The following is a 17,015-nucleotide window of genomic DNA, read 5'->3' as shown; positions in this document are numbered from 1 at the left end:
ATCCGCCCGCTCCCCGCGGCAGGACGCGGGCGGGCGGGGCGCGATGGCGGCCGAGCTGCGGGAGGCGCTGGAGCGGCGGCTGCGGGACCTGGGCATCGCCACCGTCATCGCCGAACACCCCCAGGTACGGCAGCCTCCTGAAAACCCGGGAATAAACCCCTGCCTTGCCAGCGGGGCACAGCGGGATCAGGGCGGGATGAGGTCCTGCGCCCGCGGTTTCAGCGGAAGTATCGATGTGGAAGTTCTCGCAGGGCCTGCCAGAATGTCTGGGGACATTTTTTTGGTCGCTTTGACTCTGCTTCCAGATCCACCCCCATTCCCCCGTAGTCTGAGAAGCGGCTTACCCACTCCTTTTCCCTGAAGAGCGCGGCATCCAAGACGCTTTCCAAACTTCTACTCGCTCCCAGTTACAAGCCACGTCATTCATTCCAAGAGTGTGGAGTTCCAAACGAGAGCGCTCCCAGCACTGCCTTCAAATCGAGACAGTGCTGCACACACGAGACAGAAATGATTCTGGAAGTGTGCGGGAGCAGTTTGTCACATTTTATTTGTGTTCTGTTAAAATTCCTTCATAAAAGGGTACAGCTTTTAGGCCAAGTAGAACATTCAGCATTTTCTAAATATTTAACAAATGATACCTGCCAGCACAAGACTGTAAGTCTAATGGGATATAGAGTCTGACACCGCACTGGTGCTGTTTTCCAGGTGTTCACTGTTGAAGAAATGATGTCCCACGTCCAACACATGGAAGGAGGTCACAGTAAAAACCTGTTTCTTAAAGACAAAAAGAAGAAAGGGTTCTGGCTGGTGACCGTCCTGCACAACAGGCAGGTCAATTTGAACGAACTTGGTAAAAAACTGGGTGTTGGAAGTGGAAACCTAAGATTTGCTGACGAGAACGCCATGCTGGAAAAGCTCAAAGTGGGTCAGGGCTGTGCCACGCCACTCGCCCTCTTCTGTGACCAGGGAGATGTGACGCTGGTGCTGGATGATGCCTTGATCCAAGGGGGCCACAAAATGGTGTATTTTCATCCAATGACAAATTCTGCAACCATGGGCTTAAGCCCCGATGACTTCCTGAAGTTTGTGAGATCAACAGGCCACAAGCCCATCATCATACACTTTGATGAAGACATTCAGTAGAGGAAGTTAATTTTTCTACAACTACTCATATATTTTGTAGAGCAAAACTGGTGAAAAAGCTCATTACAAATAAAACTTGAAAAAAATGGCTTACTCCTTTTTCATTTGTTTCAGTTATGTAAGTTTGTATTGTATAATCTGGTGAGAAAAAATACTTCCTTTCAGTTATTAGGTTAACAGTGTTCTTCAAAAGACATTTTGCAATCTACCACTAAGTAGCTAGTAAGTAGAAAAGGCATTATTTAAATACTATTGTAGTCTTTATCAGTAAATGGATAAAACTAGAATTTCACAGGGCATGGGACTGGCCTTGAAGATTTAAACTTGACATCACTAGGAAAGAACAAATTCCAAGTTCTAGAACACTTGTCAATACCCCCAGGACAGAGTGACTGTCCCTGTACCCATTTATGCCCTACAACACACTGCCTTCTTGTTATTCTTTTTACTTTAAAAACCAATTCACCTACACTACAGGAAATGCATTTGATTGTCATTTTTAAATCATGGTGTGCTGCACACAGAAGCAGCAGAATCTCCCTCAAGTCCAGTAAACATCCCATGGCAATGAGCATTCCCCAAAACCCAAAGCCAGGGCAGCAGTGAGTGAGGGATGGAATCTGAAGGTGATGGCCGTAAAGGCTTTTGGATGCAGCCCAAGGAAAATGTCAGTACAAACAATGCCTCCAGGGCAAGAGCATCAGCCAGAGGCTGGGATGAACTGAAACCAAAACTACAGGAGCATGAATTGAAAACATGTAAAAGGATTTGTGATCTTGGGTGAATGAACATTGACTACTTAACTGAGTAGGAAAAATCCTCATCTACAGTAAGGCAGGTTCCTCCACTCAGCCTTACCACGGTTTCCTTCATCTAAAATGATCTGGCACCTGTTCTCAGAGCTCTTAGTAACAGAACCCTTCACCATCCAGCAGTTTTGGTTCTCCACCTCTGATAGACACAAACCAATCCCATCTAGCCTGGGAGTCATATCCAGTGGGAAAGAAGTGACTAAAAAATGTTGTAGCTGTAGGAAGAGTACTAGAGAGATGTCCAGATACATGTGATTTTATAGACTGAAGGGAATGTGGTATTTAGGAATACTGGGTTAATGAATGAGCTCTGGACTGACAAATGCACCACTAATTTAGCTCCACATTGATACATTAGGATGTGTCTTTTAATATTTATCTTGCTTTCTCTCTGCCATTCACTTTCCCTTTCCCTTAAAGTTTTTTATTTTTGTGGTACTCAAATATCCCTTATCACTTAAAAAAAAGAATATTAGATTTGACTTGCCAAGGTTTTTAAATCTGGAGTGTTTTAAATGTGACAAATTGTCTGAAGGATGTGCACAAACCTGGAATCTGCACTGCCTAAAGTGTGACTTAACTTCATCCTCAGAAGGGATCCTGAGACTCATCTCAGCAAAAATAACTACCAGGCTTCAAATACTACATCTGGTAAATCTAGAATGATTTCTTTTTGTGTTTACTTATGAAATCAGTGTATCTTTTTTTTTTAATAATAGTATCAAAATAGTGTACAGTTAAAAGCTACCCAGCTCTATACAAATCACACAGAACAAACTACACATGGTCCAGAAAAATTCTGCTACAGTTTTATCAGTTTCCTTCCAGAAGAAATACTCACTGCACAGATCACCACAACACCAATACCCTTCCAGTAACATCAGTTTCCAGAAAAAAGTGTGTATAAATATACACACACAAAATAAGAATAAAAATTATTTGGTTTGGCATTTTAATAACATCATTAATAAATGTATACAATGGCAAACATTAAAAAATCAATATGTAAAGGAAATTACAGTTTTAAATAAGAGCTTTTTAAGTTCTGTTTCATACCTCAGTACATTCCTTTAAGGCAGTTTTATTAATATCAAAGCATTATTTACACATACATCATCAGCTACCCCTAAAAATCACACATGAGCTCCCTTTCTTAGGCTGCATCATGTCCTGGACAAAATTTAGAAATAAGAATAATACTAGGTAGTGGGAATGTTACTTAATCCTCAGAGACTACCAGAAAAGTAAATAGAACATACACGTTGTATGGCATGAGACCCTCCTTTGTAACCTAGACCTGGCAGTGCTGGGTTTGGGATTCCTGGGGTACAAAGCTGCCATGTGCATCCCTGGCACTGGGAGTAGCAGGAACTGAGAAGCTGCTCCCAGGTTAAATTTGGTTTGTTACTTCCCTTTAAGGGCACAGACTGGGAAGGTTAAGAAAGGAAGAAGAAAAGGGGAATTGGCAGAGGACAGAGAGACACCTGACTGCTCGAGTGCCATGGAACTTCTCTGCAAAGCAAAGAAGACAGCTTGAGAAGAGCTGAGCTGGTCAGTGGAAGGGAGGGGATCCCTGTGTGATGGAAAGGACACATCCAGGTGTGCTGAGCACTTACACGTGCTCAGCAGTGCTCCACACATGGGACTGCGTGCCAAGAGTTGTGACAGTGACAGTGTCTCACAGCCACCCAGCTCGGATCCTGGCAGCATTTAGCATTGCAGTTTCAGCATCTTGGTTCCAGCCATGCATTTTTCTGTAACAGTAATGTGACTAACTGCTCTGGTTGGGGGGCTTGAGCTGCATCAGTCCTCTGTCAGCAGAGAGTGAGAACCCAGGCACAGGCCCTGAAATGAGCTTGAACACGCTGTCATTCAGAGTTAAGAGACTTTCCTAATCTTTATGGTGTTTGAATTGTCTTGTCATACCCGCTATGTCCTTAGTACAGATCTTTTAGCCTATTTTATCACAAAAAAAAAAAATTCAGAAGAAACTAATTTTAAAGAAAACAAACAGAAAATGTCCCCTTCTAAAGCTTATGGCGCATGCCTCTTTTTTTCCCCCTTTTGGAGAAGATTTCAAGCTTTTGAATCTGTTCAACTGCCTTCAGCAGTGAGGCTCACCTTCCTCAGAAGCTGCAGGTGACATGATGCACCTGCCTGTTGGACACTTGGAGGTGACACAGGGAACTCAACCCTTTACATAAGGAACAGGAATGTGCTTATTGGCTTTAATAAAATAGAACAACTCGTTTTGGGTCTCAGTTCCTGATGCCTTTCTCTGAGCTCGCTGCAAATCTTTCCAGACAAATATATAGGACCACCAAATGTACCAATAATGTTTGTTGACTTTAATATAAATCAATATATGAACAAAATGTTTCTAGTAAAAGATAACCTTAGAGGGAACTGATTGTAAAATGCATATGATATTATTTACATTTCTTTTTGCCATCAAAAAACCTCCAAAGCCACAATCAGCTCATGTCAAAAGACAAACAGTAAAAAAAAAAAATTAGTCAATACACAAACATTGTAAGACAGTCTTATCCTGGAAATAGCATTTGTGGAAAACAGCCTTATATTAAAATAAAAGTTATAGAAAAACAATACCTGACAATTTCCTGTCAGAAACATCTGAACGTACATATGCAGAGTAACTCAGGAACGTGAAAAACACAAACAATGTCTCTATAATACCATTATCCCATGACTCCCACTTCTGTTAGTTACCAAGCTTTTCCATGGATGTAAACAAATTTTTCTCTTGCAGTATGCAACAAAAATCAGCATAAACTTTCTTAAGAGCAATTTCATGCAGATTATGCTAACCAAATAAGGCAGTGAAGTGCCAGTAGCTGTGAGGTTTTTGTATCTGTATATACAGTCCATTTCAACAAAATTCTACAGCATTTCCTTTAGATTTACAGACGTAAATAGAAACTGCTAGTTTGGGGGTTTTTGGCTAATTATTAGCAGAAGCTTAAGCAAATCAGTGGCTAATTTCAAAAACAGAAGATGAAAGAAGTTTTGGGTTTTTTTTTTTTTTTTCCCCTGGAGTAATTCTTGAGACCTTAGAATCCTTGGTCCTTAGGGAGATGAGATCTGTCCTTTATTCAGTAGATCTTAACAGTGCAATGTGCAATAATTCCTAAGACCATCTACACATTTTCGGCAGTAGACTCCAGTAGCGCTCCTTGATTCAAGGAAGGAAGGTAGGTAGGTAGGTAGGTTTTTATTTCTTGCCTGCTCTAGTCACGAAGAATGTAAAAAATTCCCTTAATCTTTATTAATGATCCTACAGTCGCTGTCTTGTTACTTCAGATATAAAGGCTTCACACTGAGATACTGAAGGACACTTTTCTCTCTGTGTTCAGTTGAAAGGCAGAAAGAGAAAAGAGTGTAAGAAAAAGCTCCAAGTGTAGAGGCACAACACACAGAGTCCAGTCACTAACAGCACTAACAGCATGCACCAAAGGGGCTCAGGGAAGTTGAGAAGAGGACAGAACACCAAAAACAAGCTTTATAAAAAGATAGATTCCGTGGGGTACTGAATACCCTGAGTTTTGTTCAATTGTTCTTTCACATTTACCTGTCCCTGTCTAAAAACTGACTATGGTATTATTGCTTAATGTCATTACTTTGAACTTTCTTTTTCAGGAGACTGGAAAAATAAAAGTCATTTTTACAGGCAAAATGAGGCTCCCTGCCTCTGGAAGAAGCTCTGGAGAGCCACTGGCCCTGGCCTAATGAGTGAGCGCGAAGAGAAGCCAGGTAAGCAAGCAGGATTTACATCTGGTTAATGCAATGTGCTCTGGGGCTGAGATGGAATGCTGTTAGTTTGTTGTAAATGAAAATTCATCTCATTTACAGGTTGGGCAGGAAACTCACCACTTGGCCCACAGCTCAGGTAGTGGGTAATAGAATTAGGAGCTTTGTTGCTCCCTAGACCTGCTTTTTGTATTTCTGCTTTCTGGGATAGCTTCCACATCTGCAGAGAAAAGCATTTCAAGTTATTCATTGTGTTTATCAGGAAATGAAAAAAAATCCTCATGCATTAAAACACATTCTACTCTTTAGGAGAGCAAAAGGATACATAAACACTTCCTGGTTGTTTTTAGGAGGAAAGGACAGAGGAGAGGGACAGAAGAAACTCACTGCCAAGTGCCTGCTCAGCTACACTCACTGACATTCATCCCAGCATTTACAATAGCCAGGTGTTATTCCTAAATTCATGCCACCTTTAGCTACACCAACACTACATTTCTGCATTCATGAAAATAAAAAGCAATAATGAGGAGCAATCACATCTGACTGACCCTAGCAGAGAACTTCTTTCATTGTATTTTGAGCTGCTGCATACTGACAGAAATGTTCACATTCAGCTCCACAAACCACAAAACTATCTTTGCATGCAACAGCTTGAACATGCAAAATGCAGCATCTGAATTCACCAATCACTGAAAGCAAAGCATCAAGCCAGAGCCAGACAAACCTCAGCTGTGAGCAAATAGCTGAGCCTGAACAACATATCTTTCTGGGCAGCAGCCACATATTTAGTGTTTATCAGTATCATGCAAAGTCCTAACTTAGCAGTGCCAAAGGCAGCAGGAACCAAGGAATGAGCAAGGGCTCCATGTTTCACAGCCTGCCATGCACATGTGCCTGAGGAGCAGCAGGGACTGGGAATGCAAAGAATTCCATGGAACCTTCCACTACCTGAACATAAATAGAAATCCACAAACTTCTTGCTAAAGACCAAAAAGTGAAGAAAAAAAAGGTCCTTCTGTCCATGACAACATTTTCTTTTTTTCATATGTAACAAATGTTGATAAGACATTACTCAGAGCCATTAAATACTCTCCTGCAGAACACTTCTGAGGCTGCCAAACTCAGTGGATCAAAACAAGCTATCCCCCTCAGAGCTGAAATGCAATTCTTTGCAAGTCTATAAACCAGTGCAGAGTGGCTTGAGCTGGACAAGGTTAGTCTCCAACTCCAGCAGACTGGAGACACTAGTGCTCCAGGACACTCATGATTGGCAATTCCAAAGCCCTTGGGGTTTAAGAAGGAAGCTGAGGACCATACTGAAAATTTTTGTAGGTGTGACTGTCTAAGAACCTGAGCAAGAGGAGGAGGCAACACCACACCCGAGACTTCTGCAGCCAGAGGTGATCTAAAGCAGCTACACACCTTGTTCAGACCAATGTCTCTGCAGGGCATGGGGAAGAAAAGCCAGACCCTGACAGCACAGGATGAGTTTGTGTTAAGGGCTCTCAGAGCTAGGATTGTAATTCTTTAAATAACTTGCAAAATGCCTTGTGCACACATTGCTTGGGATACCGGTGCTCTTCAGCTCCAACCTAATTCCAACACAACTACAGATGAACTGGAGTGAAGTCAAATGCATGACCCAAGACCAGAACACCGGTCTTGCTCTGTGATAGTAAATGTGTATGAAATTAAGATTATATGGCTCAGATTTATCATTCTTTTGATGCTGAGATAGTTCCAGAGGGAACACAGCAGTAACTGATCGTGCCCAGTACTGGGAGAATTGAGAGATTTTTGAGCCCAAAAACAACGAGTGGTACAGACCTGGGTAAGGAGTGTGTCACATCCTCAAACAGTCATTTTATTCTCCACAGACATTCAATATCCTCCCCTTGTTCCTGACATGCAGGGCTTCCCATCCCATATAAAACAGAGCCCTTCCAGACTCCCACACGGGATATCTGCTGCTCTTCCTTGGGGAGCTATCGATTCACTGCCCCTCCCTAATTAAGCACTAAGGAATTAAAAATTCAGCCCACACAGTGGTTCTGTGACTGCCACAAAACTGCTGGGAGAATAAATCTAATTGTACAAAGCAGAATGTGACACCTGTTTTTTTTCAATCTGTATTTTCAATTTTAATTATTTTTTCTCTAGCTATACTGTCATTCAAAAATTTTATAATGTATTTTAGCTCCCACAACTGGAATAAACAAATGTCCTCTTGCAAAGAAGTGCTCATGTCCAAAGCCTAGTGTAATTTTAACTTAAATCTGATACAATTTAAAACTGTTTAAATTTACCATTGGGAAGTTTCAAGAACGTGCAGAAACAGTGGCACATTAGTTACTTTTCAACATTTCTCTTTAGCTGCTCATCTGGAATTTAAGGAGTTATATGCTGAAGTATTCATATCCTCCCATAACCTTGCAAGCAACTTTGTTATTTTTTCTTTTATTTAACTGCATTAATTTAACATTTTGTTACACCATTTGTTTTCTATTACATTAGTGGTACTTCCATTGACAAGAAAAAATGAATTTCCACCATACTCAAGACAGTTTTTTATTCTTATACATCACAAGAAGACTTATTTGACCCCTGATAAAACCAAACACTTCACCACAGTTGTACCCACGACTGGAAAGACAAAGTAGACCAAAGGAAAAGGTGGAAAAGATCATTTTTTCATGACAAGTGCTCTGTATCATGTGACTTTATCACCTCTTTGTAAGAATTATCACTTCTGTTTAGGATTATGAATGGTCTGCGTGTTTATTACACAGTAAGGACAGTAATTAATATTTACTGTGCAGACTAGAGGCACTGAATTATTTGGATTACTGGGCACTTGTTCCTTGTGCATTTATGCCATGACACAGCATAAATGAAAAGGGTAAGAAGACACTGACGTATCTCTGAATGCTTCTTTCCATTAGTACCTCATTTTTGAAAGAAGAGGGGGAAAACCAACGTTTTTTCCCTCCAGGTAGATATTCAGTGTATTATTGATAGCCCTGAGAGCTTGAGCTCCACTGCCAGTGCTGTCCTTGTCCCAGGAATGCTGTTCCCTGCGCTGTTCCGGGTATGCGCTTGGTTTAACATGCAGCAGTAACCAACAGGAAAACACCAAAATATTTGCAATGCGTGACAAATAAAAATAGAGCTTGTATTATAAAGGCATGCAAAATATACACAGTGCAATTAATGTTTCATGCAGACTTTGGTGGGGTTACAATTCCGCATTCAAACATGCCACAGTCCACAGCCACCGTCTGCAGGGAACAACCACCCTGCAAATAAACCAGGAATGATTCCTTCATTGGAGGGAAGTTTTCTGTCATCCAGTGGACATGGAGAACACCTTTATGGCATGTTAGACATAAATATTTAATGTACAACTTTCTTTCATACACAGCCATACTCATACCACAGGGTCTGGTTATCTTCCGAGACCAGCAGTGGGGACTGGGCCTCGCCAGCACTGGGAGCAGGGACAGGGTCCCTGGTGAGAGTGGCCTGCAGGTCACCCTGAGCCTTTGGAGCAGCGCAAGGCTGTTCCTGGCTCCTCAGCACTGACCTAAACGCCGACACGTTTGCCTGGTCAGCTGCTTTGGAGGTGGATCTCGGGGGCAATCCACTGATATTGCTGACTAACTCGGTGTTGAGGGATAAAAAGGGCTGGGATGCAGTGAAGGAGCCTGCACTGCCATTCCCAGATCCACTGGCTTTATCCCAGAACACACCCGTGCTGGGCAAAGTCCTCCCACGACAACCTGGCCTTTCCGTCCTGGAAGGCTTGGGAAGCTCAGAGTTACCTCCTAAATGAGGTGGTGTGAGCGTGGGAGCTGCCTCGCCCTGCGGGCCACGCTCCCCCCTGGCAGGCACACAGGGAACCCAAGAAGAGGACACCCGTAGTGCCAAGTACTCACTGGAGGTGGGTGGAGCACTCCTGTCAGCCGGGGCCGGGGCTGCATCCACGGACATGGGCGGCCTACTGTCCTTAGACAAAAAATCATGGATGCTTGTCCTTCGGGTGGTTCCTTCTGCCGTGGAAATCACACTGCTGGCACGAGGTAAGGTGGCGTAGGGGTTGGAGTCCCTGGATTGTTGCTGGGTCACAGTTGCTTGGATCTTTTCTTTCACAGACCGGGCCTTCCCCTGGGTGCCAGGGGTGAATTTGATTGGAGAGCTACTGAAGTAGAGATCTTCACTCTTCCGAAGGCTGGGCCTTACAAGCTGTTCTGGTTTACGGGATCGTCCATCTGAGAAATCAACTGTGTTTCTGACACTCAGGGATCTCACGATCCCACAGCCAGCTGCCGGCTGCTTTCGGAGCTTCTCCCTCCCTGCCAGCTCCGCAGATTCAGACAAACTTCTCATCACTTCATCTAAAAGGTTCTCCTCACTCGCAGATTTCATCTGTAAAAACAGAAAACAGACGTTTCTAAATTGCAATTTTTATCTTTTCTTAAGCAATTTTTGTGGACATATATGAACAATTCTACAAAGATTTGGGTTTTTTTAAAATTTCTCATCTCTAAACGCAGTATTAAACATTTATGATACATACTTAGGAGTCTTCTGTAGTTTACAAAAAAGGAATTTAGGTGAACGATATTCAGACTCAGTGAAGAAAGACTGTAGTTGTTTTCAAAATGGTACCAGAGAAAACTGGGGAAGAATTAAGCTAAAGGCATTAGGGAAATGCTCTGGCAGAAGACTGGGAAGCTTGAATACCCTTCCACCCAGAATGGTCTGTGAGGCTATGAAAGAGATTCTGGGATTTGTGAACAGCAGCAGACCTGGATTGATGACTTAGGTGGGTTTTATTTCATATTGCCAGAAGAGTATTGTCTAGTGCTTAAACCCCAAAAATCCTTCTCAAGGAGACCACGCGTGAGAGCCATTTTAAGTATCTAACAAAAAAATGCAGAATCTTCTCCAGATCTGTGTCACCTGCCCCAGCCAACCCTGGATCCTCACTCCTGAGATGCCCCAGTCACAGCAACTAGCTTGGCTTTATCAGACAGCAGGATATCCTACAGGAGTTTGGGCAGATCTGCTCAAAGAACCAGGGATGCAGAACCTGGAATTCCAGCAGAGATGAGGTGACTTGGGGTTTCTGAGAAACTGTCACTGATCTACAGAAACATGCCCTTCATCTTACTCCTCTCATATTTCAATAAGCTCCAAAGTCACTTTTTGTTTCCCTGTACTGTTAAGAAGATGAAACTGAAGCAGATGAGAGTCTCCTCAAGGAATGAAGTCAAACATCTTCCTTGTGGTTGATACAGAACAGATGTGACAGCAGCTTCTACTGGACTGGAAGAAGAAGAGTGAACCCACTCTGAGCCCTGGCATCCCATGCACTGGACAGCTTTGTCGGTACAGGCCGACCTTCCTACCCAAACCAGGGACCACAGAGGGTCAAGCTGCAGGGAACAGCTGCAAAATTCCATATATTTCCTGCTGGTGGAACTCGACAGTGCACTGAGAGACAGTGCCTCTGACCTCTCAATGCAGGTGTGACCGACAGCTCCAAGAAATCTTTCAGGAATTCTACTCACTGTGTCTTGCATTAATTCTGAGCCCACAAATGGGGCATTCCGTAGTTAAATACTTTTACACTGACCTCACTGGAGTTACTCTTGTTGCTTTCTTCCAGGAACTGCTGCAGGGTGACAACTTCACTACCAGGAGAGCCTGTTTTGGTCTGTTTGCCACGACTCTCCAGCGTCTCGGGCGTCCTGTGCTGGAGCACAGGGCTGGACCTGGTGTGCCCCTTCAGGTACTGGATGGGGCTGCTGCTGCTGCTGGACCAGGCCTCGTGCTCGTGGTGCAGGCTGAACTCCCCGCTGCTGTGGCTCTGGGGCCTGCTCTGGCTGTTCACTGCACCTATTTTGGGGGAAGGCAGTAAGTATTTCCATTATAAATACACCAAAAAGCTGTAAACCTATATAACCCCACTGAAATCTGGAATGTTACCAGATTCAGTTAGCATTCATTCTATTTAAAAGACTAATAAAAAGCCCAGTTTTTATTTTTCACTCTGTAAAATTACAGTCCCTTGACTTAACTTTTGGTGCTCTTCAAACATGGCATGATTTTTTTTTAAATAAAAACTACCTTTCATTTATAATCTGGGCCTCCACCTACATAATAATATGTTCCAAGAGGTTAAAGAGACATCTCCATTCTTGTTCAGCATCACTGAGAGACATAGGGTAATTAAATGTTAAAGGAGATACGAAGGATTGAGTGGAAAGAAAATATTTTCTCCAACAAGAACTACTCAGGAATGCTGCTTCTCCAAAAACTCCTGCTGTTACTCCTAGTTTGTTACAACTGAGACCTGAAGGAAACACATGATGTTAGATGCAAAATAAATTCCACAACACCAGTTCATTTTATTTGTCAGGAACTATGCATTGCTTAAAAAATACTGATGGACAATCAAGTATTTCCAGATTCATGTCACTCTAAGAAATTAAATTAAGTTTGAACTAAGATAAATTGTTTATGGCGGAAATGCCTAATCCTATACAGACAATGCCTAATGTACAGACACTGGGGTGAGGAGGACCTCAAGGGATCTTTTACAGAAAGAGCCAATTGAACAGATATAAAATAAACTATTATAAATATTCAGCTAGCAGTCATTCCTAAATTTCCAAATAAACAGACACCATTTAAGAGATGCAAGCCATGAATATTAAATGAAGTCTTGAGCTGGCAGTGCAGTAATCTAGTCTGTACAACAGTCTCCAGCTAAAAAAGCCACGAGATAAAATATAATTATTTTTAATAAATAAAATTTAGAGAATACTGATAAATCCAGGGATGGTAATAATCTATTAAAACCAAAATATAAAGGCCTTCTAGTATGAATCACATGTGCCATTTTGTGCAGTTGTACAGCACACAGCTCACACCAGCATTGCAGTGCAGGAGGATGCTTGGAGAAAAAAAAAAGTAGCAACTTCTCAGCTTAAAAAGCTTTTAAAGTAAATTGGGGGGGAATTCTAATTTTGTAACAATGTTATCCAGGTTAGATTTGGTTTAAAATAGTTGGTAACTTAAAAACTAACACCACAGTTGTAACATTTACTAAAACCTGTGGTTTTAATCTGGGGAATGAAGGCTGTGAAACACTCAAGGAAGCACAGGCTTTGCTGTGCAGTGGGAGTTTTTTGGTTGAGGGGGTTTTTGAACCTCTACAGATGATCTTACAGAGAAAAGAATGGAAATGAAGCATGGATGTGAATTCACCCCCAGCATACCTTTGACTTCATGGAGTGAAGCATTGTTATTGCTATTGCTAGTGGATGTCCTGCCACTATCAAGGCTGGCTGGTCTGGAAGCTAAATAGAAAATGAGGAGACAGCATGATGAACAATGTTTTAGCAGAGGACATGGCACCTTCACATTCTGCTGACAGAATGCTCAGAGGATCATGCAAGACCTCCCAGGCTGAACATGCCCATGGGAATAAAGTGGTTTCTTACAGATCAGAAAGCGAAGGAATTTCCAGGCGGTCCAAGAGGACACTTTGGAAAAGGGCACTACAGGAATAGCGAGGTACAGAGGAGAGGAAAAGAGAAAGAGTCTATTTTAGAATTGAATCTGAGTGCTCAGTGGGGAAACAGGGCTCAGACAGGGGCATGCAGGGGCTGCTGTGGTCAGGTCACTTACAACAGATCTGACAGGGAACCCTGCACAGGGCTGGAATGCCACGGACAGGAGGAGCAAGAGCATCTGCACAGATAAAGTCCTGTACTCCTAAGCCAATACAAGGGAAATGCACTGTTAGTAGCCTCGAAAATGTTTTCTGCTTGTACTCATTGTAAATGTTTATAGTACAGTTAAAACTTCACTTCTATTAATAGCCTATTTTTCACTTCAAAGCTTTGCTTGAAGGAACACTTAATGAATTTATAAACTACAGCACATGGGTAATTTGGGGTTCACTGAACGATGAACACTGAAAACTCATGCCAGATTTGGACTTGATTTTTTAAGATGGAAATGCTAACTTCCTTTATTTACTATTAACTCCAAATGGAAGTTAAAACATTTTCCCACTAAAAGGGAGAATGTTTTGATCCTGTTCAGATGCACTTCACAAATACTTTCTACCAGAGATACAGAACATCTGTTTGATGTAGTAGTTAAGAGAGAAAGAAGAATCTGAAGAAATGATACAATACATTGGAGAGATGAAAATCAGAGAGAGCATGCTCATTGCAATGATGCCATTCACTGTATTTTCACAAATTCACTAACATTCACATCATATATCCTTAATTCATTTAATTAAAGCTCACATCTTACCATGAACTCTTGATCCTGTACTAGAATCATCACTAATACCTTGTGGACTTACATCTTCAAAGGATGTGGTATCTACACACAGAGACATAAAGGAAGATGTAAAATAAAATCAAGCAGAAAGATTATTAAAATACTAATCATTGGTAAAATGGTAAAAATTAAAATATTTTTCAAAGCAATCCATTTTTACTTAGGAAGCATTCTGTAGGAAAAACCTTGAAACATTTTATAACTGCAGTTATTAAACCAGTTCATTATCTCAATTATTAAAATTAAAAAACTTAAAGTCAAGCTAATATTTACATAGTTATATCACGGTGCAAAAAACTTCTACCTATACCTTTATTATTTAGCAACTGCTTGGATCTGAAGCCTGTGGAAGAGTTGACAGTGGCAAAGTTGATAGCTGTAGTAGAGAAGGCCATAGATCCCAATTCCTTCCTCCTTTTACCCGTGGATATATCATCAGGACCCTCCAGATGCTCAGAACTACCTGTCCATTGTCCTCCTGCCAGGACCATGGACTGCACCAGGTCATTCATGGCTGGGATGCAAATGAAAGCAAATGATCAGTGTGGGCAATGAACCTGCTCCTGTTGTTAATTGCATTGCAAAGATCGGACAGTTTTCTAAGCATTAAAGCGCCCGCAGCCGGCAGGAGCAAATCACAGCCCGGGTACCGCATGCAACAGGCTCGGCGGGAGGGAGGGGCTCAGGCTCCTGAGCCCAGGGAGGTGCTCAAAACGGCTTTGTCAGGGATCGACATGCGCCAGGTGCTGTTAAGAGGCTCTGCCAGCTGCTTGCCGTGAGAAAATGGGATGAGCCAGGACAAAACGGGCACGGGTGCTCATACAATGGAGTGCCGGTGCTGACACGGGATCCTTGTACAGTGCAGGTTACTGCAGGCACACTGGGGTTTACAGAGCAACAGAGAGGATCTGAAAAATACCACATCTGATGATATTCACCTTTACTTCCCCAAACTCGAGAAAACTGTTTACCCCTCATTAGAAAATAAAACGAAACAAAAGAAATCAATGCAGCATTCTGGCAACGAGAACCGATGAACACTCGCAGAGTGACAGACCACCAGAGAGCCTTGCACAATCTCCTACACTTGCTTTAAACAAACAAACAAAAAAAATTACAGTGACTTCTTAACAAAAGGCTTATGAAATGTGTCATTTAAAACTATTTCTGTTAACACAGTGCACTGTAAATTCATATACACATGGGGCCATGTGTATATAGACAGCTATGTATACAGATATATGCAGTCACAAGGCACTGAATAAATTATTATGCACGTGCATGGGAACATGTGGCTATGTGTGTGTGCACAGCTGCAGACATAAAGTATTCAGTGCCAAACTTGTTTTTTTCTTTTTTTTTTTTTTTTAAAAAAAAAGGTGGGGGGGTGAAAAGTAAAAAGAAAAAGCTCCAGCTCCTTGTACTGTAGCAGGACTTGCACATTGCAAAAGAGGAGGAAAAATAGAGCGCAGTCCAGGGAGAGGTTAGTGAAAAATTAGTAACGGAAGCCAGTGTAGCCATTGAGAAGAAGCTGAACTGTCATAAAGTCTTACACATGGAGCGACGGTAGAAGGCCTTCATTTTGTCTTTTTCCTTCGGTCTGTTCCTCAAAAAGGGCAGTCTTTTCAGTGCACCCACTTTTATGTCATAGCATGAGGAAAAACGGAAACAGGGAAATGAAAGAAAAAAAGGGAGAAGAACAGATGGAAGTTAAATGTTGAAACTAAGGACAGAAATGAATGTCTCGAGTTTAAGCTAGGTATGCTATGCTAAAAGCTATCATTCTCCTGCTTCTGGGTGATAATGGAATATAAAAGGACACTGAAACAGGAAAACTGCACTAGGAAAACTTCCATAGATAACTCAGAAATGCACTGAAAATTACAGTGCAGAGGGTAATACAATTTAAAGCTCTTGAAAAAATAAATGTAACTTCTTTGCAGGTGATTACAGGAATTGACCACTATGTAATTTTTACTGTGAAAAACGGCATTTTTTTTTAACATAAAGAAAAATGTGAAGCAAAAAAAGCTGAAAATGAAAGCAACTCTAAGTACAAATTCTATGTTAAAATATGTTCACATTGTTATTTTTGGGGGTTAATAATTTCTGTAATGCTTTGCCTGCAAGTCTAAGAGGACACAGTCTATTATGAGTCTTCAGTTCTTCCATTCTGTGCTCAGTAATAACTTTGGTCATCTACTGTCTCATAGAAAACCTGCAAAGGCCTTCTGATCAAATATAATTTGTGGGCAGTATTTTGGTAAAATCAACCTGCTTCAAATGTGCAAATATTTTAGCTGAAAAAACACCAAAGGAAAAAATAAACCAAAACAGCAGAAGAAAATCCAAATGTGAGTGTTGCTATAACATTTTGGGACGGCCCAAGGAAAACCGAGTTAACTTCTACCAGGAGAATTACAGAGTTAAAATTACAAATAGTATTAAAAGAGGGAGGAGGGGGAAGTCACAAGTTAATCTTGTCCTTGGAGTCAGGAACTCTGCATTAGGAACTGCTGACCTGCCTTGGGTAAGTCTGGGGGCCGATTCCAGGCACAGGAGCCACCATGGAAAGATCCAGAAGGGGACACAGGATGGAATTCCCCAAAGTGGTGATTTTTGCAGAGATGGCAGCAGCTCTGCTTTCTGCAGAGGTCTGTCAGACCATGCTCTGCCTGGTTTGTCTCTGCAGCCCCTTTTGGGAGGTGTGCCCTGCTCCCCCAGCCTGGCACACAGCAGTTCTGTGTACAGAGCAGTGCATATATATCATATATACCATTTACAAGTGCACATGAGCTACCCTGGTAATGAAATACTTCCTATTCCTCCCTCTCCAACAGCTCTTCCCATGTCTGCAGCCACAGGAACAGGTTCACAAACCAATCCAGCAACAGAGGTCATTCTGTTCTATCTCTACTCTTTGTC

General features: G+C 42.0%; 2 protein-coding genes across 16 annotated transcripts in view; one reads left to right on the top strand and one right to left on the bottom strand.

Moving 5' to 3' along the window:
• The first annotated feature begins 20 nt into the window (after positions 1-20).
• LOC110474342 (prolyl-tRNA synthetase associated domain-containing protein 1) lies at positions 21-1,231 on the top strand. The gene is made up of 2 exons (XM_021537692.3): positions 21-124; positions 706-1,231. The coding sequence occupies exons 1-2, from the start codon at positions 44-46 to the stop codon at positions 1,141-1,143; spliced, it is 519 nt and encodes a 172-aa protein (XP_021393367.2). The 5' UTR covers positions 21-43; the 3' UTR covers positions 1,144-1,231.
• Positions 523-17,015, bottom strand: part of CCDC88A (coiled-coil and HOOK domain protein 88A) — a 68,207-nt gene continuing 51,714 nt past the window's right edge. For 6 of the 15 annotated variants that reach the window (XM_077781993.1, XM_077781995.1, XM_031504294.2 and 3 more), the window contains exons 27-34: positions 15,644-15,727; positions 14,401-14,604; positions 14,061-14,132; positions 13,422-13,508; positions 13,235-13,291; positions 13,010-13,090; positions 11,362-11,624; positions 5,844-10,148 (exon numbers count right to left, since the gene is read on the bottom strand). In XM_077781993.1, coding sequence (XP_077638119.1) covers positions 9,135-10,148; positions 11,362-11,624; positions 13,010-13,090; positions 13,235-13,291; positions 13,422-13,508; positions 14,061-14,132; positions 14,401-14,604; positions 15,644-15,727 — 1,862 coding nt within the window. In that variant the 3' untranslated portion in view covers positions 5,844-9,134. The other 9 variants (XM_021537700.3, XM_021537699.3, XM_021537693.3 and 6 more) reach the window with 8 other exon arrangements.

Source organism: Lonchura striata, chromosome 3, assembly GCF_046129695.1.
Source record: "Lonchura striata isolate bLonStr1 chromosome 3, bLonStr1.mat, whole genome shotgun sequence".
NCBI lineage: Eukaryota > Metazoa > Chordata > Aves > Passeriformes > Estrildidae > Lonchura > Lonchura striata.
This window is presented reverse-complemented; position numbering and strand designations above follow the sequence as displayed.

Bases quoted from the DNA above. Each gene is read 5' to 3' on its own strand.
- LOC110474342 (XM_021537692.3), top strand. From the start codon at position 44: ATGGCGGCCGAGCTGCGGGAGGCGCTGGAGCGGCGGCTGCGGGACCTG. The intron at 125-705 runs GTACGGCAGCCT...GCTGTTTTCCAG, and splicing joins TCATCGCCGAACACCCCCAG to GTGTTCACTGTTGAAGAAAT.